Genomic DNA, 27,145 nt, shown 5'->3' on the forward strand with positions numbered 1-27,145 from the left:
CCCAGGTGCCTGATAAAAACAACAGCAACAAAAAAAATCTTAAAAAATAATTTATAATCATTGGAATATGGAATGGCCAGGTGTAGTGATGGTTTGGGATATTCAGTTAGGTTTGGTTCAGGGGTTTTGATTTTGATTTTTCTGCTTCATAGGCTATGTCTGTATTTCACAGTGACTGTACAATTCTGTATGTATAGTTTTCTCTATTACAATACTTTGGATTCTTTTTGTGTGTGTGTGAATATCATTGTTGAGTGATGAAGCCAGTAAGTGATCTAGGTTTCGAATCTGTCACTGTATGCAGTTAGTATAATGCAGGTAGAGGCATTGTTTTCCTCTGGTTTGTCAGAATCTGTAATAAGGAGGTGTTTGTATAATAAAGGTCTCTAGATTTTCTTTTAAGCCATTTTTAAATCACTCTAGTCTTAGGACCTAAGTATATTCTTTATGTTTTATATATATAACTTTGTGGAAAAAATCTGTGTGTAAAACAACGCTGTTGTCTCTGCAGAGTTTATACATATATTTAGAGAATTTATTTCATTCTTTAAAACTTTGTTTCTTCTTAATTCATAATTATGTATATATTATGTACATTCACTCTATTTTAAATATCGTGGGTATATGTTTTCTGCTATATTCACATACACCATAAGATATGAAAGAATTCATCCTATGATGAATCTAATTATGGTATTAGCCCTGTTAATAGTTGTTAGTCCAATCTTTGGAGAGAAAGGGTCTCCCCCATTCATTCACTCATTCATTCCATTTACAAATGTTTATTAGCTCTTAGTATATATATTCCATATACAATCTTTGTGCATTTTGAGCTTCATGTGGTATGTTTAAGAGCTTTCAAAGGGAAACCACACATATCACTTATTAGAGTTAAGACCAAAATGTTTGAACATTCATGTTAAACCAAACATCTTAGATGGTCTTTTTTTTGAACTTTTCATTATGAAAAATTTCAAAGGCAGAGGTAGAATAACGTATGAATCCCTATGTACCTATCACTCATTTTCAGTAATTATCAGCATTTTGCAAGAACTGCTGCAGGAATTTGAAGCAGATCCCAGATTTATCATATCGTATCATTTTTACCCATAAATACTGTGGTATGTGTTGCTAACTGACAACACTTTTATTTTTAAACAACCACACGATTAACAAACGTAACCCCTCATCCAAACCATCATGTCAGTGAAAGCCCAAACCTTAAAAAGAGATGGGAACTTTTTTACTCTTAATCTTTTATTTAAAATTTTTTGGTTTGTTGGTATAAATTATATTTTGTTATATAACAGCATGGATAAAGATGATAATAATAGACAACATTTATATGGCCATTATTCTCCAGGCCCTTTTCCAGGTGTTTTAACAGCTGATATCATTCAAACCATGTAGTACTTGTAGAAGATACTCTTATTAGCCCCATTTTAGAGATGAGGAAATTGAGACCTAGAGAGGTTAAGAGCTTATCCTATATAGCATATCTATTTCTTCAACAGATTTGCTTTGAAAATTATTTTAGAGTTCACTTTGAATAGGTATTTTGGCCACATTTGTTATTTATAGATGCTTAGAATGATTCTTTTGACTTTTCCATTTTCATGTGCTTTTTGATAATTTAACTTATTCACTCTGTGCTGTTTTTGATGATTAAGGAGGATAAATTATAGTAGTGGTCTCAAACTTCTGTGTTGTTTAAATTTCTGGGTGTCTTCCTTGAAATCCATATTTCCCTTTAATATTTGAATGGTATTAGTCTATCTTAGTTTTATTAAATTGCTGAAGTTACTTTTAGTTATAAGGTTGTAGATATAAAATTAGGTTATTTGTGTAATTATCTATGTCAGGTATGTATGTCACATAAAGAACTTAATGTGTTTCTCCGTATCACTGTTTCCTTCAGACTGATCGTTAAGAACATTCTTTGTATAAAGTACAGTGTACTTAATAAGTTTATTCTGTTGATAATGATTTTATGATATCCATTAGAAATATCTTTAGGCTTTTTTATCATAGTAAAATTACATTTTATATTCTAATGATGAACTAATATTCTTATAAAAAATTCAGGATTATTGAGTAAAATTAAAGTGCTTGTTTGGAAAAAGGCAAGAACAAGTTGATCTTTTATTACACTTTACAAATGTTAAGCACATTTGCAACCAACTCTAATAATTGCTAATTTGTATGTATTATATTCCTTTTATATAATCATTGAGTGTGATAACAATGCATTTTTTAACCCTTTTCAAAACTGTGTTTATTTTATATAGTGTTCAGTATGGTGAGAAGAGAATAGGATTTGAAATCTGATTAACCTGACCTGGAGAAAGTTAAAGTTGAGGAAACTAAGGAAATGAAGTAGGGAAAAATAACCCCAGCTCAAAAAATGATTGTGAAGATTTGTTGAGTTCATATATTAAAGCACTTGATGGTTTATGGCCTAGAATAGGCGTAATTCTCTTGTGTCCTTGTTAAATGGAAAGCTTATACAGCTTGACCAAAACAAAAAAAAAATCCCTTTTTCCAAAATGGACAAAGAATAATAGATAATTCACAAAAGAAGAAGTACAACTAGTCTGCTCCTTGTTCACTGCAAATATTTTCCTGTTTGCCATTTTTAATGTTGTTAATATCTTATGTGTAGACATTTTTAATTTATATCTTTCACTTTTTATTTCCTTATTTCTTTTTATTGCTTCTAAGTTTAGAAAGCTATTCTTTTGCATTTTAATCAGTGCTTCAGTGCTTTGGGAATATGAATTAGTAACTTTTCAGGAGAGCAATATATCAGTGTTATCGATAAGCCTAAAGATAAAATTCTCTTTCTAGAAATGTATTGTAAACAGATAATCAGATGCTTACAGTGATTTATATAATATTCATGACAACATTATTTATACAGCAAAAAATTTGAAACAACCTTACTGCCTAACAATTAGAGAAGTTACATACAATGCTATAGCTATGTGAGAGAATACTACTATATTTCAAAAATGTTAATAACAAGATAGGATTTAAAAGAATAAAAAGTATCATCCCAAATTTGTTAGATTTATATAGATTATTATGTATACTTACAGATGATGAATATTGGGTATATTTTAGCTGATGGAATTATGAGTTATTTTTAATTCTTCATATTTTCTGTATTTTCCAGATCTTCTATAATCCTTATTTTTATAATAAGGGCAAAATAATCTGCCACTCCCACACCTGACATTTTTCCATCACTTTTATATTTTCTTTTATGATCTTTTTGTTGATTCATTTATTTGCCAAATATCTGTACAGACACTGTTCTGGGGCTGCATCAGTGAATGACATAAACAAAGCCTGCTGTTGAGAAGCTTAAATTCTATTAAATGTTAAAAATTATATTAACCATAATTTATACATAATTTTGTGGGGTTTTTGATGTTAAGAGTAGAGGTCATTGCTGTTGTGCCATTTAAGCTGCATTTTAGGTAATAAGTTTATATTACTTAAAAAGCACTTGTTATTGCCATTTATTGGGCCAACTGCTTCATATTAATTTTATTACATTTTCCTGGGTAAGCAGTTTGCCCAAGATTACGTATCTAGTAAGTGGGAAAGCAGGGATTCAAACCCACGTTGGTCTGTTTCCAGAGTTTTCGTTTTGTTCAGTTTTGAACAGTACCTGAGCAGGTGCTCAAAAAATATTTGTTGAATAAATATTTCATGAATATTCTTGCAATTTTAGGTGTGTTTTCAAGCCCCACATATTCTAGAAAAAGTGAGAGAACATATAATCTTGAACTTTGATACCTTTAGAGCAGTATACTGTAACCTTTAACCTCCTTTCATCTGCTGAATTCGGTTGTTGCAAGCTAATGTTTATTTTGTTTTTGTTTTTGTTTTTGTTTTTGTTTTTTTGCTGCCCATTTTGCCTTATTGTGGTATTTACTCTGGACTAAAAGAAGGAAAATAGGCTGCTGTAATATATGTCTGCTGACTCACTGGTTCTCTGACAAAAGGACTGAATCACATCTCCCTCAGGCTTATGCTCTGCAATCATTTCAGTTCGGTCTAGATTTCACTATGAGATTGTCAACTCCTCAGGAGTTTGTGTATCCAGTTACTTAGTGCAGGGGCCTGGGTACAAATTCAGCCTTATATAAAATGTATTACTTGAATGAGTTTTCTAATTTGAACGTTTAGAAGACTAAGTAATGTAGGCTAAACGTTGAGGTTAGGTAAAAAGGGAACAAAGTTGGAGCTCATTGTCTACTATGCATTGAATTTTAGTGTGTAAGAGACTTGCCAAGGGGTTGAATTGGTGTTTGTGTCTAGGCGCCAAAAGATGTGACCCTGAAATCTTAAGAAGCACCGTAGGGAGTTTTGAGGCAGGCAGTATAAGGACCTAGGAAGAACACTGTCTTTGGTCCTGTTTCTACACATTACATTATTTTCTCAAAACCCAGACTTTTACATCATGCTTTAGGGCTTGCAGAATGCCAGCAGACACTCTGTCAGCCACTAATTGACGCTTGGTCGAAATTACTTTTTGTGTTTTCTGCCTAGGGCCCGTATTACCTTTTCCTATACATCTCTGAATGTTAATTGCTTAGAGATTAAGGAAAAGCAGACACATGAAAATGGTTCCATTGCTGGTAGAACAGTTGTTTATTATTTTACAGACCTTTTTGTTAAGTGGAGATAATTTCAAGAATGATGTAATCATCTAACTTACTTATGATCTCTACGTGACTGAACTGAGAGACTGGAATTCATATCTTTCTTTAGGTTTCTAGTATGGCATTTAACTCACTGGCCACTTTTCTTTCCTTTGCATTTATTTATTTATTTATTTATTTAAATTTTTTTTAACGTTTATTTACTTTTGAGACAGAGAGAGACACAGCATGAACGGGGGAGGGGCAGAGAGAGAGGGAAACACAGAATCGGAAGCAGGCTCCAGGCTCTGAGCCATCAGCCCAGAGCCCGACGCGGGGCTCGAACCCGCAGACCGCGAGATCGTGACCTGAGCCGAAGTCGGACGCTTAACCGACTGAGCCACCCAGGCGCCCCTCCTTTGCATTTATTAATAGGCATATCCTATTCCATTTTAGTAGTAAACTACATACTTTACTAAATATGCGATTATATGCTACCTGAATTCTAGATCCAGAATTTTTAAAGCATTGTTTTGCCGTGTTGTATTTTTCTCTTTTTATTTAAGAAGTTTTCTTTCTTTTAGATGTTTTTGATTTGTAAATATGGCCTGGGCTGCCTAGATTTTTGGTGTGCTTATTGACTGTTGCTTTTGCTAAATTTGCAGATGGGCTGAGTGATGAGAACAATGATGATCGAGTATTAAAATGCTGTCTTCAGTACCAGGAATTATTCCCTTCTTCTGTTGTTATTCTGTGCACGTGAGTTTCATGGTCATTTTACTCTTTTTTAATTTTTTAATCTTAAAAAAATGTTTATTTTTGAGAGGGAGAGAGCATGAGCAGGAGAGGGGCAGAGAGAGAGAGAATCCCAAGCAGGCTCCAGGTGTGAGCACAGAACCCAAGGTGGGGCTTCATCTCAGGACCCATGAGATATGACCTGAGCTGAAGTCAGATGCTCAACCGACTGAGCCATCCAGGCGCCCCATACCAAAGAATTTTTAAAAGTCATAATGTACCCACCATGCTAAGGATGGAGAACATACATCATTTTCTAAATCTGCTAGTAAACATACTCAATTTTATTTCACATCCTCATAACGTGTAAGCTATAGAAGAATGAGATTTGAATCTTATAAAGTCTTATTTTGGTTTTATTTATAAGACATTCAGAAACCTTTTGTAAAAGCCGGGGGCAGCCAATTTTATCTTCCAATAAAATAGTTCAGAAATAAAATTCTGACAAATTTGTGGTCATGAGGCAAAAAGGTTAATTAATTAATTAATTTGTGGGGAAGAGGCAGTTTATGTTGCAGTTATGCCCCTGGTGCCTGTTAATAGAGTGAGGGCTGGAATGCCAGATCTCCCACTTACCAGCTTTGTAACCTGGACAAGTTGCTCAGTTAGTTACCTCACATGTAAAATACAGGGGGGATACTAATCATAAAATGATCTCAGTAGGAATTTCCTCCTCCTCCTCCTCCCTTTCTCCTCCTTTCTTTCCTCTATTCATAACTTATTTCTAAGGTAAAACTAACATAATGTTAAACAAATTTGTATTCACTGTGTATGAAAAAAGGCTCTGAAGGAACTGAGAAGGGCAATTTTGAACTGCAGTTTTAGTCCGAGTTTTTTTTCACTGAAAAATGGAGCTTTTACTCTTTCACAATCATGCCTAAATTCACTATGAAATGCAGTGATGAGAGAAATGAATAGACCTAAGGTTTTTCTTGTAAGGGGGCTTGGTCAGTTATCATTTTAAATATATGTAACTTTTCGGGGCACCTGGGTGGCTCAGTCAGTTAAGTGTCTGACTTCGGTTCAGGTCATGACCTCACGCCTCATGGGTTCGAGCCCCATGTCAGGCTCCATGCTGACAGCTTGGAGCCTCGAGTCTGCTTTGGCTTCTGTGTCTCCCTCTCTCTCTGCCCCTCTCTGCTCATGCTCTCTCTCTCTCTCTCTCTCTCTCCTTCAAAAATAAATATTAAAAAAAATTTTAAATATATGTAACTGTTCACTCACTGTTCAATACACCTGAAAGTAATAAAACATTATATGTTAACTGTAATGGAATTAAAATTTCTTTAACATGTAAAAAAAAAATTCCCATTTTAGCTGTCTTCAAAGATGATGTTATTCTTTTCAGGATTAGAGGAAATACTAGAGATTTATGTCTAGCATATTTAAAATTATTTTTTATCTAGGGCATAATATATCATGGAGTTTGTGGAAGGTTGAAATAGATAATATGTTAATCATTTTGAAATGAGCTAAGCTAAATTTGAGGAATGATTGTTATGTAATTGTTTTTTTAGTTCAACTTAGAATGAAACTTAAATTGGTCAGACTTTAACAATTCTCTGTTATTTCTGCAGTCAGTGTTTTGGGATTAACAGAGGTAACATTTCTTAGTGAAACGAAAGTTTGTAGTCAGACTGTACTTTTAATTCTAGCACTATCATGTTCCAGGTGAGCCTGTTTTTTCTTTTTCTTTTTTTTTTTTAATTTTATTTTATTTATTTTTGAGACAGAGAGAGACAGAGCATGAACAGGGGAGGGTCAGAGAGAGGGAGACACAGAATCTGAAACAGGTTCCAGGCTCTGAGCTGTCAGCACAGAGCCCGACGTGGGGCTCGAACTCACGGACCGCGAGATCATGACCTGAGCCGAAGTCGGCCGCTTAACCGACTGAGCCACCCAGGCGCCCCTGTTTTTTCATTTTTATTTTTTCCTTTAAAGGGCTGTAATCATACCTACTGAGTAAGTCTCACCTACTTACTGTGAGGATAAATTTGTTTTACTTAAATGGATAATGGTAATGATGAAAATATTGATAATGATAGAGCTAGGAGAACCCTTCTACTATACCTTATTTTAAGTACATTATTTTACATTTACAACCCTGAGTATGGGCCAGCAATACCTAGTTCATATCTCTATCCATTTCTTTCTTCTAAATTCTAGACTAGTATATTCATTCTTATTTGCTGTCTTTACTTGGATGTCTCGTAAACATTTGGGACCTGCCATCTCTAGAAATGAACTCTTGGTCTCTCCTTCTAAACCACTATCCATCTGAATAAAAAGTGCCACCGTTGGAGCTTCTGAGTGGCTCAGTCAGCTAAGTATCTGATTCTTGATCTCAGCTCAGGTCTTGATCTCAAGGTCGTGAGTTCAGGTCCTGCGTGGGGCTCCGCACTGGATGTGAAGCCTACTTTAAAAAACAAACAAACAAAACCAGGGCATCTGAGTGCCTCAGTTGGTTAAGCATCCAACTCTTGATTTCGGCTCGGGTCATGATCTCATGGTTTTTGGCTCAAGTCCTGCATCAGGCTCTGCTCTGCTGATAGTGCAGAGCCTTCTTGGGATTTTCTGTCTCCCTCTCTCTCAAAATAAATAAATAAGCATTTAAAAATTTTTAAAAGTGCCATCTTCCACCCATTTGCTAAAGCCAGAAACCTAGGAGTCATTTTTGATACTTGCCTCTCTGTCATAATTTATATCCAGTCAAGTAAGGGGTCCTGTGTGATCTTTTCTTTATCTTCCTTGCCAACCTGTGTCAACCAGGTTATTTTTCCACCGCCTTTTTGACTCTAAGACTGATTGTGCTGTGTACTTCCATACTTGCTCTCTTTCATTTATTCTTCAAAAGTAATGTATTTAAAAATTTTTAATTTTAAACATAGTCGCATTATGGAGAATTTCAAAATACTTAAAGTGAAGAAGAGTTAATAAACTCTTAAGTATGCAGCTACAATTTTCAAAATTGTTCCATTCTTTTATTATCTATATCTCCATTCACTCCCTGTCCCCCCATATGAGTGGTTTTATACAGATTTTTTTGTGTTTTGAGGGAAAATGTGCCATTTTGGAATGCATAAATCTTAACTATACAATCTTCACAACAGATACACTGGTGTGGCCCACATGCCTCTTGATAGATAGAAAACTTCTGTCACCCCAGAAAATACTTTTATGCCCTGCCCCTTTGTGCTCTTTTTCTAGTTTCTTTTTCTTTTTATTCTTTTATGTTTTTATTTTATTTTTGAGAGAGAAACAGAGCACGAGCAGGGGAGGGGCAGAGAGAGAGGAAGACACAGAGTGTGAAGCAGGCTCCAGGCTCTGAGCTGTCGGCACAAAACCTGATGCACGGCTGGAACTCAAAGACTATGAGATCATGACCTGAGCCGAAGTTAGATGCTTAACCAACTGAACCACTTGGGCACCCCTCTTTTTCTAGTTTCTTAAGGTGGAAGCTGAGATCATTTATTTGAGACTCCTATAAATTTCCCTGTAAGCACTGCTTCAGCTGTATCCCACAAATGTTGATGTTCTATTTTTTTCATTCAATTCAATAGAACTTACCTTTGACAATTAGATGATTGCTGTTTAATTCCAAATATTTGCACATTTTTTAATCTTCTTGTTATTAATTTGTACTTTAATTCCACTTTGGCTTGAGAACATTAATTTATATGGTTTCTGTTCTTTTAAATTTGTTAGTTTTATTGCCAAGAATATGGTCTACCTTGGTGAATGTTTTATGTGCACTTAAAAAGAATTTGTATCCTCTTGTGGGTGGAGTACTCTATAAATTTCAGTTAGGTCAAGTTGGTTGGTAGTATTGTTCAGGTTTTCTATAACCTTACTGATTGATTATTCTGTGATTATTGAGAGAGGAGTATTGAAATCTCCAACTATAATTATGGGTTTGTTTAATTCTCCTTTCTGTTTTATTTGTTTTGCTTCATGTATTATGAAGCTTTGTAGTAAGATGCATACACATTTAGGATTGTTTAGGATTGTCTTCTTGGAGAATTGACGCTTTCTCGTTGTGTAATGTCTCTCTGTTCCTGAAGTCTCCTTTGTTTAGTATTAATACTAGCATTTCAGTTTTGTTTTCGTTAGTATTTATATTGTATATCTTTTCCTATCCATTTACTTTTAATCTGTGTTTTTATATTAAAGTAAGTATTTTGTGGGTAGTATATGGTCAGTACTTTCTTCTTTGTCCATTCTGAGAATTTCTTTGAATTGATAAGTTTATACCATTCATTTTTAATTAGATCAAAATCTACCTTTTTGCTAATTATTTTCTATTTGTTTCATCTGTTCTTTTTTCTTTTTTCTTTCTTTTCTTGAGTTGTGTATCTTTTATGGTGCCATTTTATCTCCATTATTGATTTATTTATACCGTTTCAAAAAAACGTTTTAATGGTTGCCCTAGCATCTAAAGTTTATATCTTACTTGATCAAAATCTACCTTCAGAAAATATTATATTGCTTCATGTTCAGTGTAAAGATCTTATAATAGGATGTTTCCAGTTTCTCCCATTTTTTGTACTATCATTGTAATATTTACTTTTACAGAAATGATAAACACATAATATTTTTTGTTACTATTTTTGCTTCCATCATTTACCACTTAAAGCAGAGAAAAAGTGAGTGTTTTAATCTTGCATTCCATTTTTTGCCTCTTCATTATTTATATAGATTCAGGTTTCTGTCTGGTGTCATATTCCTTTTGCCTAAATGAATTTCTTTGACATGTGCATGCCTACTGGCAGCGAACTTTTTGTTTTGTTTATCTCATAATTTCTTTATTTCTTCATTTATTTTTGTTTATTTTTTTATGTTTATTTTTAAGAGAGAGAGTTGGGGAGGAGCAGAAAGAGAGGGAGACAGAGAACCCCAAGCAGGCTCTGCACTGTTAGCTCAGAGCCCAACACAGGGCTTGAACCTACAAACCATGAAATCATGACCCCAACTGAAATCAAGAGTTGGATGGTCAACCAACTGAGCCACCCAGGCACCCCTCTTAATTTATTTTTGAAAGATATTTTTGCTGGATATACAATTCTGGGTTGACTTTCTTTTTTTTTCCTTCCAGTATTTTAAAGAGGTGACTCCATTTTCTTCTAGTTTGTATGGTTTCTGATGAGAAGTCTGATGTAAATGTTATCTTTGTTCCTCTATATGTAATGTGTCTTTTTTTTGCTCTCTGCCTTCAAGGACTTTTCTTTGTCCTTTGCTTTTTTAGCAGTTTATTTTAGCAGTTTTTAGCAGATATGTCTCTGTATATGTGTGGTGGGTTGGGGGGCTGAATAGAGAAGGATTTATCCTGCTTGATATTCTCTGAGCTTCTTTGATCTCTGGTTTCATATCTGTCTTCAGTTTTAGATAATTCTCAGCCATTATTTCTTCAAATATTTTTTCTGCCCATTCCCTCTTTCCTCCTCATATTATAGAATTATACTGTGGTAGCCAGTGACCCCTGTGATCCCTGCTTCTTAGTATGAACGCCCTTGTATAGTCCCCTCCTGCATTGTACCAGGGTTGGCTGTCTGTGTGACAGACAGCATGCATCAGAAGTGATAGCATGTTCCTTCTGTGATTAGATTATAAAAGACTGGGACTTCCTCCTTGGGCACTCTCTTCCTTTCTCCTCTCTCGAATCACTTGCTTTGTGGAAGCAAGCTGCCATGCCATAAACAGCCCTGTGGAAGAGGACCACATGGTGAGAAACTGAAGCCTCCAGCCAAGAGCCAGTGATGGACTAAGGCCTGCCAATAGCCACGTGAATGAGTGCCAGTTAAACCTTGAGATGGCTGCAATCTTAGGCAATAGCATATTACAACCTTGTAAGAGACTCTGAACCAGAACCGACCAGTCAAGCTGTTCCCAGATTTCTGATTCTTAGGAACTGTGTGAGAAAATAAATGTTTATTTTAAGCTGCTGAGTTTTGGAATAACTTGTATACAGCAATAGATAACTAATATAGGCACATATGTTAGACTGTTTGATATTGTTCCACAGCTTCTGGATTTTTTTTTTTTAAGAACTTGTACTCTCTTTGTATTTCAGTTTGGGTCATTTCTTTTGACCTGTCTTCAAGTTTGTAATGTTTTCCTTGCCTGTGTCAAGTATACTGAGGAACCTGTTGAAAGCATTCTTTATTTCTGTGACTGTGTGTGTGTGTGTGTGTGTGTGTTATTGCTAGCATTTAGTTGCTTTCATTTAATTTTCATGATTTTCATCTGTCCTGAAATTGCCTGTCTGATTTTGCATGCTATTCACCTTTTCCATTAGAGCATTTAACAAATAAATCAAAATTATTTAAAATTCCCTATCAGATAGCTTCAACATCTGTGCCATATGTAAGTCTGGTTCTATTGATTGCTTTGTCTCTTGGCAGCATGTTATTTTTTTTCTGGGCAGAATTTATATACAGATTTTAAGGTTCACTTGCTCTGTGGTTTCCTCCCTTCTTCAGCTCCTCACTTAACTCTCTATCTGCTCTGGCCGGCCCTGAACATGGTCTCTGACATTTCAAGTTACTGTGGCTGAGGCTTCTGTTGTAAGCCATTGATGAATTAGAGAATGACCTTGGGCAAAAAGGTAGAACCTTGTAGAACCTCTATGATGAAGACAGACTTCTCTCCAGCTTCTGCCCTCATTTTTCTGATCCCTAGTGCCTTCAGATAGCTTTTTTTTCCCTTTTTTTGTTCAAATTTTCTGATTTTCAGCTGTGGAAAGATTAATCTGACCAAGCTACTGTGCCATTAACAAAAGCTGGAAGCCTGTTGGATTCCAGAATAGCAATTTAATAAACACAGATCTGATCATGTCACTTACCCACTGAAGCCCTTAAATGTCTTTCTATTTATTAATGCCCTTGCCTTAGCCACATAAACTGTTCTCATGCACTATGCTCTAATCATACTTTATTTTTTCAGCAAATAGCAAATCTCACCATTTGTCTTATGCTCACTTTGAGTAAATTTGTAATTGCCTGCCATGTGGAAATTATTTCTTTTACCATGGCTCTCTGTTTATTTCTTTTTGGATGATCATATTCCTGTGTTCAAATCTGTCTGCCGCTTACCAGGTAAAATTTTGGGCAAATTACTTAACCTCTTTGCACTTCAGATCCTCATCTGTGGAAGGGGGATGCAAATAGTACCACTGCTACATAAGAGGTTTATTGTGAGAATTAAATGGGTTGCGAACATATATGTATATGTATATGTATATCTATCTATAGACATATAGCTATCTATAGAGATATATAGTGCTTACAACAGTGCCTGGTACCAGGGAAACATTCAATATGTAGTAATTATTATTCTCAAAAGCTATTCTACTGTATGTTAATTCCTTTATCTTCTCTGTTTAAAAAAAAATGTTATCCTTTGTTAATATACATGTTGAGAATCTCCAACCTTTGATTAAATCCCATGTGTTTTGAGTTACCATGTGATTTATCTTATAAAAAAATATTCTTTCCTCCTAACCCCAACCTTAGGGATGATAGAAATTTAAGAAACAAAGGCCTAATAAGTGGTGTGAAGTCACTTAGTAAAGAAGAATTGAGTGCAGATTTATTAAACTTATCTCCGAACACAGATGTATGTCATCAACCTTGTTTATCTAAACAACAATTGAAAGCAGGTAATATTCTTACTGCAACTAATTTGAACTATATCTTCTTTTATGTACTGACATTGATAACAATTGGAATTAATAGTAAATTTCCATCTTGTACATTTAAAATAACATTGTTTGAAATACTTTCCAGCTTTTATATAGTAGAAATAAATGAAAATCATAATGGTAATCCAGAAGAAAACAGTTAACATTATTGCCTTCTACATACGCTTTTACAAATTAATTTGAATTTTTGTCCATACACTTAAATGCATTTTTACATGTTTATAATCACCGTATATATGCTATTTTGTGCCTTGCAGAGTGTATCTTTTAAATTAATAGTAACTATAGAAAATATTCATTTGAGGTAGAGAGAAATTTTTGGTTTCTTTTTAATGTTAGCTTCCTCTTCATAACCTTCTATTAATACAATAAAAACTTAGTAATAAGAGAAACTTGAAAGATTCTAATAATACTTTAATTTTTAATTTAAAACTAATACTTAAGAAATTAATGGCAGTACCATTGTTTTATCTTTTTTTTTTTACCAGAATAATCTGTTCTGTAGCTTGATATTTGATGGAATGTTGTATTAAATCTGACATAATTTAAAAATACATTCTACCTTTTCCCCTGTGGGGAAAATAATTATTGAAATCTTTAATATATGGACTTTTTTATATGTAATTGTATAAAAATTGACATATATACATGCTACTTATTTGACCCCTTTGGTACTAAAATTTCTTTTGTCATAATATTCAAAATGACATTTAGAAGAAGTAACAGGATATTTTGGTTGCTGCTTTTTCAGGGGTAACATGCTTTCAGTTTGCCCTTCGTATTACTACCACTTTAAATCCTTAGTATTTGTAGAGATAAGCCACTTAATGTTTTGAGTTTTGCCATAAAGAAATTGCAGCTGCCTTCAGGCATCAAATTAATAATGTTAATGAAATGATGTCAATTAAAATAATAAAAACTTACTTTAAAAGGGGAGGGCATAAAGGTAGTTAAACCAGAGATTCTCGTCCTTTCAAAACAATTTACTGATGTGAGCTGCAATGGGAAGAATGTACTATTTTTGGACGAAAACACACTTTGATCCATAATTCTTCATTTTCTATTATAAATAGATGCAAAGCATTCTTTTAATTTTTCCTTTTTTGAAAATACAATTGAATTGTGGTTAAAATATCACACATTTCTTAAATTCCTATTTTAGTAAATATATTTAGTTGCCTTTTGTCAAAAAGATAAAGCTTTTGCTAATGTGATATGTTTATATCTAAAATAATTATAGATACATGTTTCTAAATACTGTTTGAAAAGTTGAGTATTGATTTGGTTTCTGTGTAATTTAGGTACTAATTATGTACATAAAATGCTTATTATTTATGGCCAAATGCTAATTTTAAAACAATAAAATATTTACTGTGAGTGTCTTAAATAAAGCCTGTGATTCTTTGTTTTAAAGAAGCAACACCATTAGAAGAGAGCTATAAGGGAGAATCTGTACATTCCAGACTACCCATTCTACTTGAAAGCATCATATCTGATCTTGAAAAATCTCTTGGAACAGCTTTATCTTCAATACTAGAAACAGAAATGAAAATTGCTTTTGGAAACCTCTGGATGGAGGTGATTATTTCAACTCTCTTAGTTGACAAATTTCTTTTTCGTTGCTAAAGATTTATGACCTTATCTTAAGAAATAGGACATGTATATGTGTAAGCTTCATTGTGATAATTTATATCCCATTATATTTTTTCATATAGTTTCTAAATAACTTCTTGAAAACTAAATGGTGGACATTTCCTATAGATTAAGAACTATATTTTGTCATTTAATTTTTTTTTCAATGAGCAGGTATTTATTATGTATCTACTGGTGTCAAACACATTGCCCCCATGGAGCTTAAATTGAATTCAGAAAAACTTCTCTCATATTTAGTTTATTTGAGTTAAAATGTTTAGTATAGGGAATCCCCATTGCAATGTGTATTCAGAAAAAGAAGTGTATATTTTGGCTTATGTCATATAAATAATCAAAGTATATCAAAGTATAAATATCATATCAACAAGATATTTTGTATTTTCTAGATTCACATCTTTTCTGCAGATAGTAAAACATCACATTTGGCAATAGTGACCCTTTTAGTTTGGTTTATGTTTGTTTGCTGTTCATATGTATAGCTAGGAGGAACAGTCCCCCTCAGTTGTAGATTCTAATAACTTGTCAATATGATGTTTTTGCTGCTTGATTATATGATCAAGTCTTGAGCCAAGATGATGATGATCAAAAGATTCTAGGAGGGTTGACTTAAATTGGATATTTTGTAATTGAGTCTAGGAAAGTCATTGCATATGAATAATTCAAAAAAGGATGTGCTGACATCTTGTAGTGCTAAATGATGAATCTCCTTTATAAACATGCCTTTGCAAGAGTGTAGCAAGTGTTAGTGCTAGCTGATGTCTTTTTTCTGTATAGATTTTCCCACAGCTATGTGAAATAATTAGATTGATTTCCTCCTAGAATTGACTATGTTGGAAAGTAAATTGAATATCTTTCCTGATTAAAACTATGCTTCTTCTGATTAAAACAGTGCTTTCGTTTTGCACAGTTTCTGAAACTATAAGGATTAATACTAGTCTGAATTTTACAAAAACAATTTGCGGTGGAATTAGAATTTTAAGATCACAATTGGCTTTTAATAGAATATCTCTTAGTTTAAAAAGAATTCAACTAACTATATTTTTCCCAGAAATATATATAGATATTTTTAAGTAATTCCTAAGTACTTTTTAATAATAGGAATAATAAATAAATTAGTAGGTAGTAATTTTTTCTAAATACTTTTTTAGATGCTGTACTTGAAACCACCATGGACTCTAATTCATTTATTACAGTGCTTTAGAAAACATTGGTTGGCTGTATTTGGATTAGTTATGGAGAAGAACGTGCTTTTAACCATTGAGAGCCTATATGAAAATCTCTGTAAAGGTATGAATTTTTTATTTTGTCTTTAGCAATGTTGTGTTAAAGTCAGACTAGCAGATATTTTCCATGGAATGTGAAGATGAGTTAATAAGAAATTGGTCAATTATTTTTTAACCATTTACACCTCTGATTACTAAAGGGAGTTTGTGGAAGCTGAATGAATGAAGTTCATAGAGCTTATGACCATTAATGGTATCACCACCGTTGATATTCCTGGATATAGTGAATATTTAGTTTTTTATAATGTTTGAAAACTTTTAAAACCGTATTTTATTCAGGTATGAAAATAGAATTTAGACTTTTTTTTCATTTCTCACTGTGTTTAACACACAAACTTTGACCCCATTTCATGTACTAATTTTAGAAATAGTATATCAAAGTATGTATCTAAAATATATGGTTTAGGAAATAGAAAGTGTTTGTCTTTGGTATATAGTGAGTTCTAGAACCAGAAGACACTAGAGTCAACAACTTAGTTGGTGATTTTTAAGCCATGTTGCACAGAACCTTCTTGAAATGCCTCTGGAGCTGCCACAGATTGGAGATGGAAAGGCTAACTGGGAGCCTGGAAAGTTGGCGGGCCTTTAGCCCTCAACCCCAGCTTTAGCCATGCAGTTTTCTTTTATCAGTTTATATATGGAGAATCCATGTAGGTTTTGAAGAAAATGTTTCTCTGCTAAGAAAAAAAAGATGGGAAAAGCACTGATCAAATGTTACAAGAGCCCATGTTTTATAATCAGGTAAACTATCCCTAAGAGGTAAGTGATTTGTCCAAAGTCAAACTACTGGATTTTTCTTGCTATAACTTTAAAAAGCAAAATATGTGTAACAATTATTGGGATGTTCAGTTTGTTCTGGACTTTTTTTTAACTCCTCTAACATGATCTGTTCTGTTTATTATTTTCCTGTATTGGTTATATCCTGTCTGCTTTTGAAAAATAACTGTGAATATAGAGGACTATTAAATAACAACCTGAGTACTTGAGGATTTAAGCTAAGTTTAAAGGCACAAGAGCCAGGTAGTGAAGAATAAGATAATTTCATCATAAAACATATGCAAACAATTAATATAAAACTTGATTTAACACTAATCCTCCTGGAAGCTAAAACAAAACACAAACAAATATATTCTGTGGGAGGTATACCATGGCTATCTTTCCCTTGAAGTGTAACCTTTTGGGAAATGTTTTATATCTTTGGAAATTACTTCAGGGGATTTAAAGTACCTGGTCCAATGCCTTATGACTTTTAAAAGTTACCAAGTTTTTAAAAATCTTTATTTTGAGAGAGAAAGCATGGGCGGGGCAGAGAGAGAGAGAGAGAGAGAGAGAGAGCGAGAGAGAGAGAATGAGAATGAATCCCAAGCAGGCTCTACGCTGTCAGCACAAAGCCTGATGTGGGGCTTGAACTCACGAATCCTGAGATCATGACCCTGAGATCACTACCTGAGCTGAAATCAAGAGCCAGATGCTTAACTGACTGAGCCAGCCAGGCACCCCTAAAAGTTACCAATTTTTAAAAGACATTTTAAAAATTTAAAGATAATTCTTTAACTATAGAAGATATTTATAGGTCGTATTATTATATAAGAGAAGAGACAGGGAATGACTCCTTGGACATGCCTTTAAACCAGTTTTTATAAAACATAGAAATGTCTTTCATATCTTAAGTAGAAGCATAATTTAGTTCTATCAAAAGAGAAAGCCCATAATTCATGTATGATCTTGAATAAGATTTAGTTTAAAGAATGGCATATTTAGTTGCCATTTTTCTCTTTTTCCAGGGGTGGGCAGTGTTTGTCTTTTGCACACAGCTTAGAGGTAGTAGGTAATAGGAGAGAATGAAGAGATGATGGCTGTTCCTCTTGCTAAAAAGTCTTTTTTGGAATCATTGTGTGCATAATTTATTGATCCTTGGTCTAGAAGAATCTAATGCCTAATGTGTACTGACTTGTGAAGAATATATAATAGAACTATAAAAGTGCCTTCTGCTCTAAAATAATTTTAAGAAAAGTCACAGTTTATGATTTTGTTTACTGTCTTTTAATAGTATACTCAGCTGTTAAATTATGATTGTGCTTAACTTCAGTAATCCCAAAGAATGTATCCTTAGATCAATTCATAGAAAATTGTGTGGAAAATGACTAGTAGCATTTCCTGATTTTGTTATCCATATTAACTTTAGTCAAAATGATTATTGACCTTACATAAGCATTAAAGTATTTCAACCATGTAGACTTCTTTTTATGTTGTGTCTAGATACTGAATTTATCATTGTTATTTCCCTTCAGCACATTATCTTAGTAAAGACTTTTTGTGAGACAGAAATCAAATGATTAATTCAAGGCTACAAGCCTAACTGAACATTGACTGACTTGGAGAAGCACCCTTGAAAGAAATTGTGCCCAGTTTCTTTTCCTCAGGAGATTTACTAGGTTCATCAAATCTATATTCTGTCCTTTGTGTAGCATTTCTATCTGTCTTTTCCCACAGGAATTTAAACTAGTCATTGACTTTTTTTTTTTTTTTTTTTAATTTTTTTTTTTTTCAACGTTTTTTATTTATTTTTGGGACAGAGAGAGACAGAGCATGAACGGGGGAGGGGCAGAGAGAGAGGGAGACACAGAATCGGAAACAGGCTCCAGGCTCCGAGCCATCAGCCCAGAGCCTGACGCGGGGCTCGAACTCACGGACCGCGAGATCGTGACCTGGCTGAAGTCGGACGCTTAACCGACTGCGCCACCCAGGCGCCCCAAGTCATTGACTTTAAAAATAACTAAGTGTTTTGTAAGGAAATATACATGTTTGTTTTATTTGATAAAGGGGAAGCCAGAAGCCTGGCTATAGCCATCACATTAGATTAGAACTTCTGAATATTGTATAATTAATTAATTAAATCTACTTTTGATTTTTATTTGATTTTTCAGTAATTTCCAAGAAAATACTTGTTTTTGTTTTTGTTTTTTATATTAATTAATTTATTTTTATTTAAATGTTTATTTTTTTATTAAAAGTATTTTTTAATGTTTATTTTTGAGAGAGAGAGAGAGACGGGGTGCAAGTGGGGGAGAGGCAGAAAGAGAGGGAGACACAGAATCTGAAGCAGGCTCCAGGCTCTGAGCTGTCAGCATAGAGCCTGACACCGGGGCTTAAAGTCAGGAACTGCTCGAACATGACCTGGGCCAAAGTTGGACACTTAACCAACTGAGCCACCCAGGCACCCCTTAAATGTGTGTTTGCCTATTTATTTAGAGAGAGAGTGGGCGAGCACACATGCGTGTGAGTAAAGGAGAGGCAGAGAGGGACAGGAAGAGAGAATCCCAAGCAGGCTCCACGCTGTCAACAAGGAGCCCCACACAGGGCTCAGTCCCATGAACCATGAGATCATGACCTGAGCCGAAATCAAGAGTCAGATGCTTAACTGACTGAGCCACCCAAGCACCACTCTAAGCAAATACTTATATAAGTGATACAGAGGAACTATTTACTTTTTTAAACTCATGGTACCAGTGAAAAACCATGCTGGTGTTTCAGAATATAAACCATGCTGGTCTCTCAAGTTTCTCTGAAACTGAGAACCTTAAAAGGAAACAAAACAAATACGTTGTAGCATGGTTATTTTAAATGCCTTTGAAAAGCGTGTGTGTGTGTGTGTGTGTGTGTGTGTGTGTGTGTGTGTGTGTGTGTATACACACACACACATATATACACATATATGTACATATATATACATACATATATAAAATATATGGCACATGTATAATATATATATATATATATATATATATATATATATATATATATATATATATATATAATATGGCACATATATATGGCACTCTACCCTAATAATGGAAAGAATTTTTCAGTTCTGGGCTTTGATGATGTTAGAAATTTGCTTAACTTCATTGCTCATAACTTTTAAAATCTTTGAAATTATTGTCACCACCTCTGAGAACTTAATGTAAGTAATTTTAGTTGAGAGAAAATTGTTATACCTTTAAATTATTTCTTGTAGATTAACTCACATTGCTAATTTATAAGGAAAAAAATACTGCTGGCTTATCTTGCCCACAGCTGTTACTCAGATTATTTATATTTTTGCTAAAGTTGTGTTGAGCGAAGAGAGAAAATGTTATTTTCAATAAATCTAGTGTTACATTTGATGTAATGGAATTTGAAGTTAAATCTCTATGTGATTAACTGAGTTGGTTATGAGAGGGACTGCATGTAACTTACCTGCTTACCCGAAAATGTGACTCTTCTGATGCCTACATAGCAATCTGTATATGAAACAACCTCAGTTTTGAAAATCTGTAGTTTGGGGCGCCTGGGTGGCTTGGTCGGTTAAGCGTCCGACTTCGGCTCAGGTCATGATCTCACGGTCCATGAGTTCGAGCCCCGTGTCGGGCTCTGTGCTGACGGCTCAGAGCCTGGAGCCTGCTTCCGATTCTGTGTCTCCCTCTCTCTCTGACCCTCCCCCATTCATGCTCTGTCTCTCTCTGTCTCAAAAATAAATAAACGTTTAAAAAATTAAAAAAAAAAAAAAAGAAAATCTGTAGTTTAACTTGTTTGGTAATTATCTCTCTTTTCTGAAAAGTATAATGTTCTTTCACTTTAAAGTTTACTATGTTGAGGGTTCTCCTGGAATCTGAATCCAGAATACTTGGATCAACTCCAAGAACTTTGTCTTTAGCTAAATTTAATTCTAATGCTTTTTACACCCAAGAAATAAATTAGGAGTAAGGTATAGGTGTAAATGCATACTTTCTTAAATTTCATAATTAACTTTAGATTGGCTTTCCAAACACATTTTTATATTGTATACTCATTCTTACATATGTTTTCCTTCTTAATTTTTGTTACCAGCTAACAAGGCAGTGGATTTTACAACAGTGAAATTTCTGCTTCAGGATTCTAAAAGTTTGTTACATGCTTTCAGTACAAGGTCAAATTATGATGGTATTCTTCCACAGGCCTTTGCTCAAGTTAACAAACTGCTCCAGACATTTGCAGAGGTAAGTTACCTTTGGAATGCCATTTAGAGGAGCTAATTACATGTGTTCTAAAAATGTATTAGCAGATAACAGAGATAAAGGATATTTTAATTGTAACTTACTTGAACACACTAAGGGATTAAGTATATCTTAAGTGAATTGAAGGAAAGTAAGCAATTTTTATTACAAGTTATAAAACACATCCTCTTATGTGTGTATGTGTTTTGTACATCACCAGTAAGGAAAGAACATACTTGCTTAAGAGAATATCTCATGAAGTAAAAGAAGCATCTTTTTAATAAACTAATAAGAAATATGTGATAATTCCTATGGAAAGAATTGACTTAAGGGGTGAAATTATCTTTTGGGTTAAGATGACCAAAATATTGGTAATTGTATTTTTCCATGGCAAATGTGACTTTGAGAATTATTGGTAGGAAAGAATGGACCTGTGAATTTAGGGGATTGCAGCTTGATCTGTGACTGGAGTTGTGTAGGGAAAAATACGTTATCCTTTCCCATCACAGAACTGAGCCCTAAACCCTGTCTTTAGTGAAACAAACATAGTGAACAAGATGGAACGTTCAGGATACTCATAGGCTTATCAGTCTTTGAATTAAGATTATTGAAAATTTTAAAAAATAGGATTGATTGAAATAAAAGTAATAATGAATGTCAAGTTTTAAGTTCCTTTCATCAATTGGAAACCTAGAGATGGGAGTTACCATGAAAATGTGGTATTAAAATTTAGTGCTGTTTATCAGATAATGGTATGCCTACTATATGTTGCCCACTGAGTGTTTAAAAATATTGAATTGTTATTTATTCCTGGATCCTGATTTTCCAGTTGCTACATTAGCAAGAGATTCATGAAGGCCACTGGTGAAGAATCTATATCCTCATTAGTGCTTTTCCCTTAACACCTGACATTAATGTGATTGCTGGAAACAACCTGTGATGTTTCCACAATGAGAGCTCTGAAGCATTTCTCCTTTATTTTCATGTTTAGAAACAGTTCACTGTCTGAGTCAGCCAGGAGCTTTGTGATTTAGCTTGGGCTTTTAAAATATACTTTCAGGGGCACCTGGTGGGCTCTGTCTGTGGAGTATGCAACTCTTGATCTTGAGGTCATGAGCTCGAGCCCCACATTGGGGGTAGAGATTACTTTAAAATAAAATTAAACATTTAAAGTAAAATACACTTATGGTAGGAGTTGTTTTGTAGAGTGCATTAGATTTATTTGGTATATGACCTAAATACTTAGTCCTGTCTCAGTAACTTGAGCAACAAATAGATTACCTCCAGGGATAGGGTATCTGAATACAGTAACTGTAAAATAATAATAACAACAACAAAAATTGAAAAAATAAATAATCCCCCCAAACTTTATTTACCAAATGTAGAAAATCAGGAAAATAGGGATATTCATTTGTTTGCTTCTGAGAAGGCTTGTGAGAAAACAAAATGGAAAGTTAACCAATTATTTTCGAGATTTTTATATAAATGAGGTGGAACAGGAAAAGGAGACATACATTTTTCTTTTTTCTTTTTTAAGTTTATTTATTTATTTAGGTAATCTCTGCATGCAACATGTGCTTGAACTCACAACCCCGAAATAAAGAGTCACACCCTCTTCTGACTGAGCCAGCCTGGTGCCCCTACAGTATTCTTTTATAAGCCTTCCAACCATCAAAAAACAAACAAATAAATAAGGCTTGCTCTGCCAGGATGTTAGAATCATGAAAGTCAGTCTTCTTAAACTTTAGACCTACATGCCTCAGGATCCCCATCCTGGCTAGTTATGTCTTTAACCTCTGGTTATTTAACCCCTCTGAGCTTAATTTCTTCTTTTGTAAAATGAATATAATAATCTGTGTCTCAGAACTGTCACGAGAATTAAATATACATTGATACTTGTAAAGCACTTAGTGCCTCACACAGAGTGAATGCTATGTAGGTGTTTGATAAAGGAATCCATCTACATACTTGCATACGTGACTATTTGAGAACTGAGGAAAAGAGGCAGCATGTGATGATTTAAGAAACATATCTCAGAACAAAATATGTCTTTCATTCATGTATATGTTATAGTTCATGATTCATGTAAACAGGCAAAACCAGAAAGAATAACTTTTTCTTTTTGTCTTCCTGCACCCAAAGATAGAAAAGGGTAACATTTACTTTTATTTTGGAGAGAGATCATAACCTCATTCAGAGTCAGACTGCTGAAGGTCAAGTCCTGTTTGTGAGTCTTACCAGCTGTATGACCTTGCATGAGTTACTTACCCTTTCTATGTCTCAGTTATAAAATATGGATAATCATAGTATCTGTTTGATAGGGTAGTTGTGATGATTTTTGTTTTTTTTTTTTTTTTAATTTTTTTTTTTTCAACGTTTTTTATTTATTTTTGGGACAGAGAGAGACAGAGCATGAACGGGGGAGGGGCAGAGAGAGAGGGAGACACAGAATCGGAAGCAGGCTCCAGGCTCCGAGCCATCAGCCCAGAGCCCGACGCGGGGCTCGAACTCACGGACCGCGAGATCGTGACCTGGCTGAAGTCGGACGCTTAACCGACTGCGCCACCCAGGCGCCCCTGATTTTTGTTTTTAACGTTTATTTATTTTTGAGACAGAGAGAGACAGAGTATGAATGGGGGAGGGGCAGAGAGAGAGGGAGACACAGAATCGGAAGCAGGCTCCAGGCTCTGAGCCATCAGCCCAGAGCCCGACGCGGGGCTCGAACTCACGGACCGCGAGATCGTGACCTGAGCTGAAGTCGGACGCCCAACCGACTGAGCCACTCAGGCGCCCCTAGTTGTGATGATTAAAAGAGCTAATAGATGCAGAGTTCTGGGATGCCTGGCTGACTCAGTCAGTGGAGCATGCGACTCTTGGGGTTGTAAGCTCAAGCCCCACGTTGGGTAGAGAGATTATTTTAAAAAAATAAAATCTTTGAAATAATAGATACAGGGGCACCTGGGTGGCTCAGACACTTAGGCACCTGACTCTTGATTTCGGCTCAGGTCATGATCTCATAGTTCATGAGATCAGTCCCCGCATCAGGCTCTGTGCTGACAGTGCTGGAGCCTGCTTGGGATTCTCTCTCCCCCTCTCTCTGCCCCTCCCCTACTCTCTCTCAAAATAAATAAATAGACATTTTTAAAAAATGACTGGGTGGCTCAGTCATTCAGCCTCTGACTTCCGCTCAGGTCATGATCTCACAGTTGGTGAGTTTAAGTCCCACATTGGATGAGCACAAGCTTTGGGTGAGCTTGTGCCCTGCTTTAGGTGAGCTCAGGAGGGGTGGAGAGAGAGGGAGAGAGAGAATCCCACGCAGGCCCCACTCTGTCAACATGGGAGCCCAAACCCACAAACTGTGAGCTCATGACCTGAGCCGAAATCAGGAGTCAGATGCTTAACCCACTGAGCCACCCAGGCACACCTCCCCCAAGGTGATATTTAAAAAAAATTATTTGAATCAATAGTATAGCACTTTATTCTGCTCAGTATCATTATTTATAAATATTTAAAATATTCTTAGGGGCACCTGGGTGGCCCAGTTGGTTCAGTATCTGACTCTTGATTTCAGCTCAGGTCATGATCTCACAGTCAGGAGATCCAGCCCCTCATAGGGCTCCACTCTCAGTGCTGTTTGGGATTCTCTCTAGCCATCTCCTTCTGCCCCTTCCCCTGCTCTGCTCGTGTGTGTGTGTGTGTGTGTGTGTGTGTGTGTGTGTGTGTGTGTGTGTACTCTAAAATAAAATAAAATATGCTTAAATATTTTTCATTGTCCATGCTATTTACTGCACTACCTCTTTCTGTCAACCACCAAACTTCTTAAAGAGCAATCTATAACCATGGTTTCCATTTCTTCACTCACTTCTTCCTTAATCCTTCACAAGTAGAATTTTACCTCCACACTCTGGTAAGTGAATTAGGTTATCATTTCCTTCTTAATGATCAAATGCACCCTTTTCTCACTCTTTCTTACTCTTTCTCATTTCTCAACCTTTCTTCAGCACTTGATGTTGTCTACCCTTTCTTTCCTGAAACTTCTCTCTTTTGGCGTTTATTGCTATTGAATACTTCTGACTCTTCCCCTATCTCGTTGATCTCTTTTTTTCTTTTTGCTAATTCCCTCCCTCCTTCAATTCGTCTACCCTTGTCCTTCTTTTTTGCTATATTCTCTCGTAACAATCTCGTCTACTTCAGAGGTTTGTCTCCCTTGAGAACAGTTCCCAACTGTGTCTTGTAGGCTGCAGATCTGCATATCCAATTACCTGCTAGCTATCTCTACCTAAATGTCTTTTTATTCTTCACAGACAACATTCTGAACACAAACTTGTAGTCTGTTTCTCCTCTTTTCTGTAACCAGCCCTTCTTGGCTTTACCTCAGGTGGCCATAAAAATCCAGAAATACAGATAAATATACATTAAATGGCTTACTGCTATTGCACTATGTGGCATGTTCAGTGTGTTTTCCTTCATCAGCAAGACATAGTTTAATGTACTGTTTAAAACTGCAGTTTTAATGTGGCACATTAAAATAGCATTTTCATCACTTCTTGCACATGTATCTGTGATGTGTTGATGTGTTTATATGTTTGACTTTTACTGAATAAAACTGTGTCTTTATATTCTTTGGAGAAATAATAATCAAGGGGGTTTGATCTATTTCTACTTTATGGACACTTTATATTTCTATTATTTGTACCATTATTCTTCTACGCATCCAGATTCAAAAAATCTTAGAGTCTCCCTGTTCCCTGAATCTAGACTTTAGCCAAGTCTATCTAACTTTGCTTATAGCATTACTTACCCCAATTTGAGAAGTCCAGGACAAGAATGCTAAGAGAATTGTCAGCTCTTAAAATTCTGTGAAACATTGCAAATTTCCATAAGTGTCATCTCCATTCCGCCTACACAGGAGCCAACGTCCCCAAACCATCCATTCCTAGAACAGAAGTGAGACCTTGATGCCATATTCATCTCCGCCAACACCAGACATGTGGCCAGATTTCACAGGGGTGACCCGTGAATATACTGCCATCTTAGAAGCTGTGAGACCAGAGCAGACACAGGTGTTAAGTGGGAGCTGGCCTCACATTCCTTCAGACTAATCTGTACCTGAGCGACAGCTACAGTCTGATACTGGTGACAGCCATTAGCAGGACTGTCATACCCTGGAGCCTTGTTTTGAGCTTCCCTGTTATACTCCCAAGGCTTTCTCTAGGGACTGCATTGGGTGGAGGAGTTGTAAAGGTGGGGGAGGGGGAATGCAGAGGCCCTGTAGACTGGAACAGTGGAATGCATGCCTAGGGCATACAGCCAGCAGTCTCCTTTCCTGGAGGCTCTAGTGGAAGCCGCAGTATTTTTTTTGTTTGTTTGTTTAAATTTTAGTTAGTTCACATACAGTGCAATATTGGTTTCAGAAGTAGAATTCAGTGATTGATCACTTATAACCTATAACACCCAGTGCTCATATAACACCCAAGTACCCTCCTTAGTACCCATCACTCATCTAGCCCATCTCCCCACCTACCTCCCCTCCATCAACCCTTAGTTTGTTCTCTATCGTTAAGAGCCTCCTGTGGTTTGTTTTTCTCTCTCCTCTTTCCACCCCCACTCCACCCCAGTCTTCCCCCATATTCATCTGTTCTGTTTCTTAAATTCTACATATGAGTGAAATAACATGTTTGTCTTTCTCTGATTGAGTTATTTTGCTTAGCTTAATACATTCTAGCTCTTTCTGGTCAAGTCTTTAAAAATGTTTCTTGCATGGGGGACCTGGGTGACTCAGTCACTTGAGTGTCCAACTCTTTGATTTCAGCTTAGGTCATGCTCCCAGGGTCGTGGGATTAAGCCTCACATCCAGCTCTGCGCTGAGCATGGAGCCTGCTTAAAATTCTCTTTCTCTCTCCCTTTGTCCCTCTCCCCCACTCGTGCTCTCTCTCTCTCTCTAAAATGAAAATAAATATTTCTTGCAAAAGTTTTTCTTTTTCTTTTACTGCCTTTTCCTACTTAATTCAAGTTCTTAGGACTCCTCTTCTGGATCATTTTAGTAGCCTT

At 35.4% G+C, this 27,145-nt stretch overlaps 1 protein-coding gene across 6 annotated transcripts in view; it reads left to right on the plus strand.

Moving 5' to 3' along the window:
* SWT1 (SWT1 RNA endoribonuclease homolog) overlaps window positions 1-27,145 on the plus strand; it is a 106,020-nt gene that overhangs the window by 27,326 nt on the left and 51,549 nt on the right. For all 6 annotated transcript variants that reach the window (XR_002074505.2, XR_002074504.2, XM_019426910.2 and 3 more), the window contains 5 exons: window positions 5,318-5,411; window positions 12,956-13,101; window positions 14,558-14,721; window positions 15,945-16,083; window positions 20,949-21,097. Coding sequence is in view for 4 of the 6 variants with exons in the window: in XM_019426910.2 (XP_019282455.1) it covers window positions 5,318-5,411; window positions 12,956-13,101; window positions 14,558-14,721; window positions 15,945-16,083; window positions 20,949-21,097 (692 nt within the window). In the remaining 2 variants the exon portion in view is untranslated. The remainder of the gene's footprint in view (window positions 1-5,317; window positions 5,412-12,955; window positions 13,102-14,557; window positions 14,722-15,944; window positions 16,084-20,948; window positions 21,098-27,145) is intronic.

The sequence above is a fragment of the Panthera pardus genome, unplaced genomic scaffold (genome assembly GCF_024362965.1).
Source record: "Panthera pardus isolate Hobbes unplaced genomic scaffold, ASM2436296v1 HiC_scaffold_21, whole genome shotgun sequence".
NCBI lineage: Eukaryota > Metazoa > Chordata > Mammalia > Carnivora > Felidae > Panthera > Panthera pardus.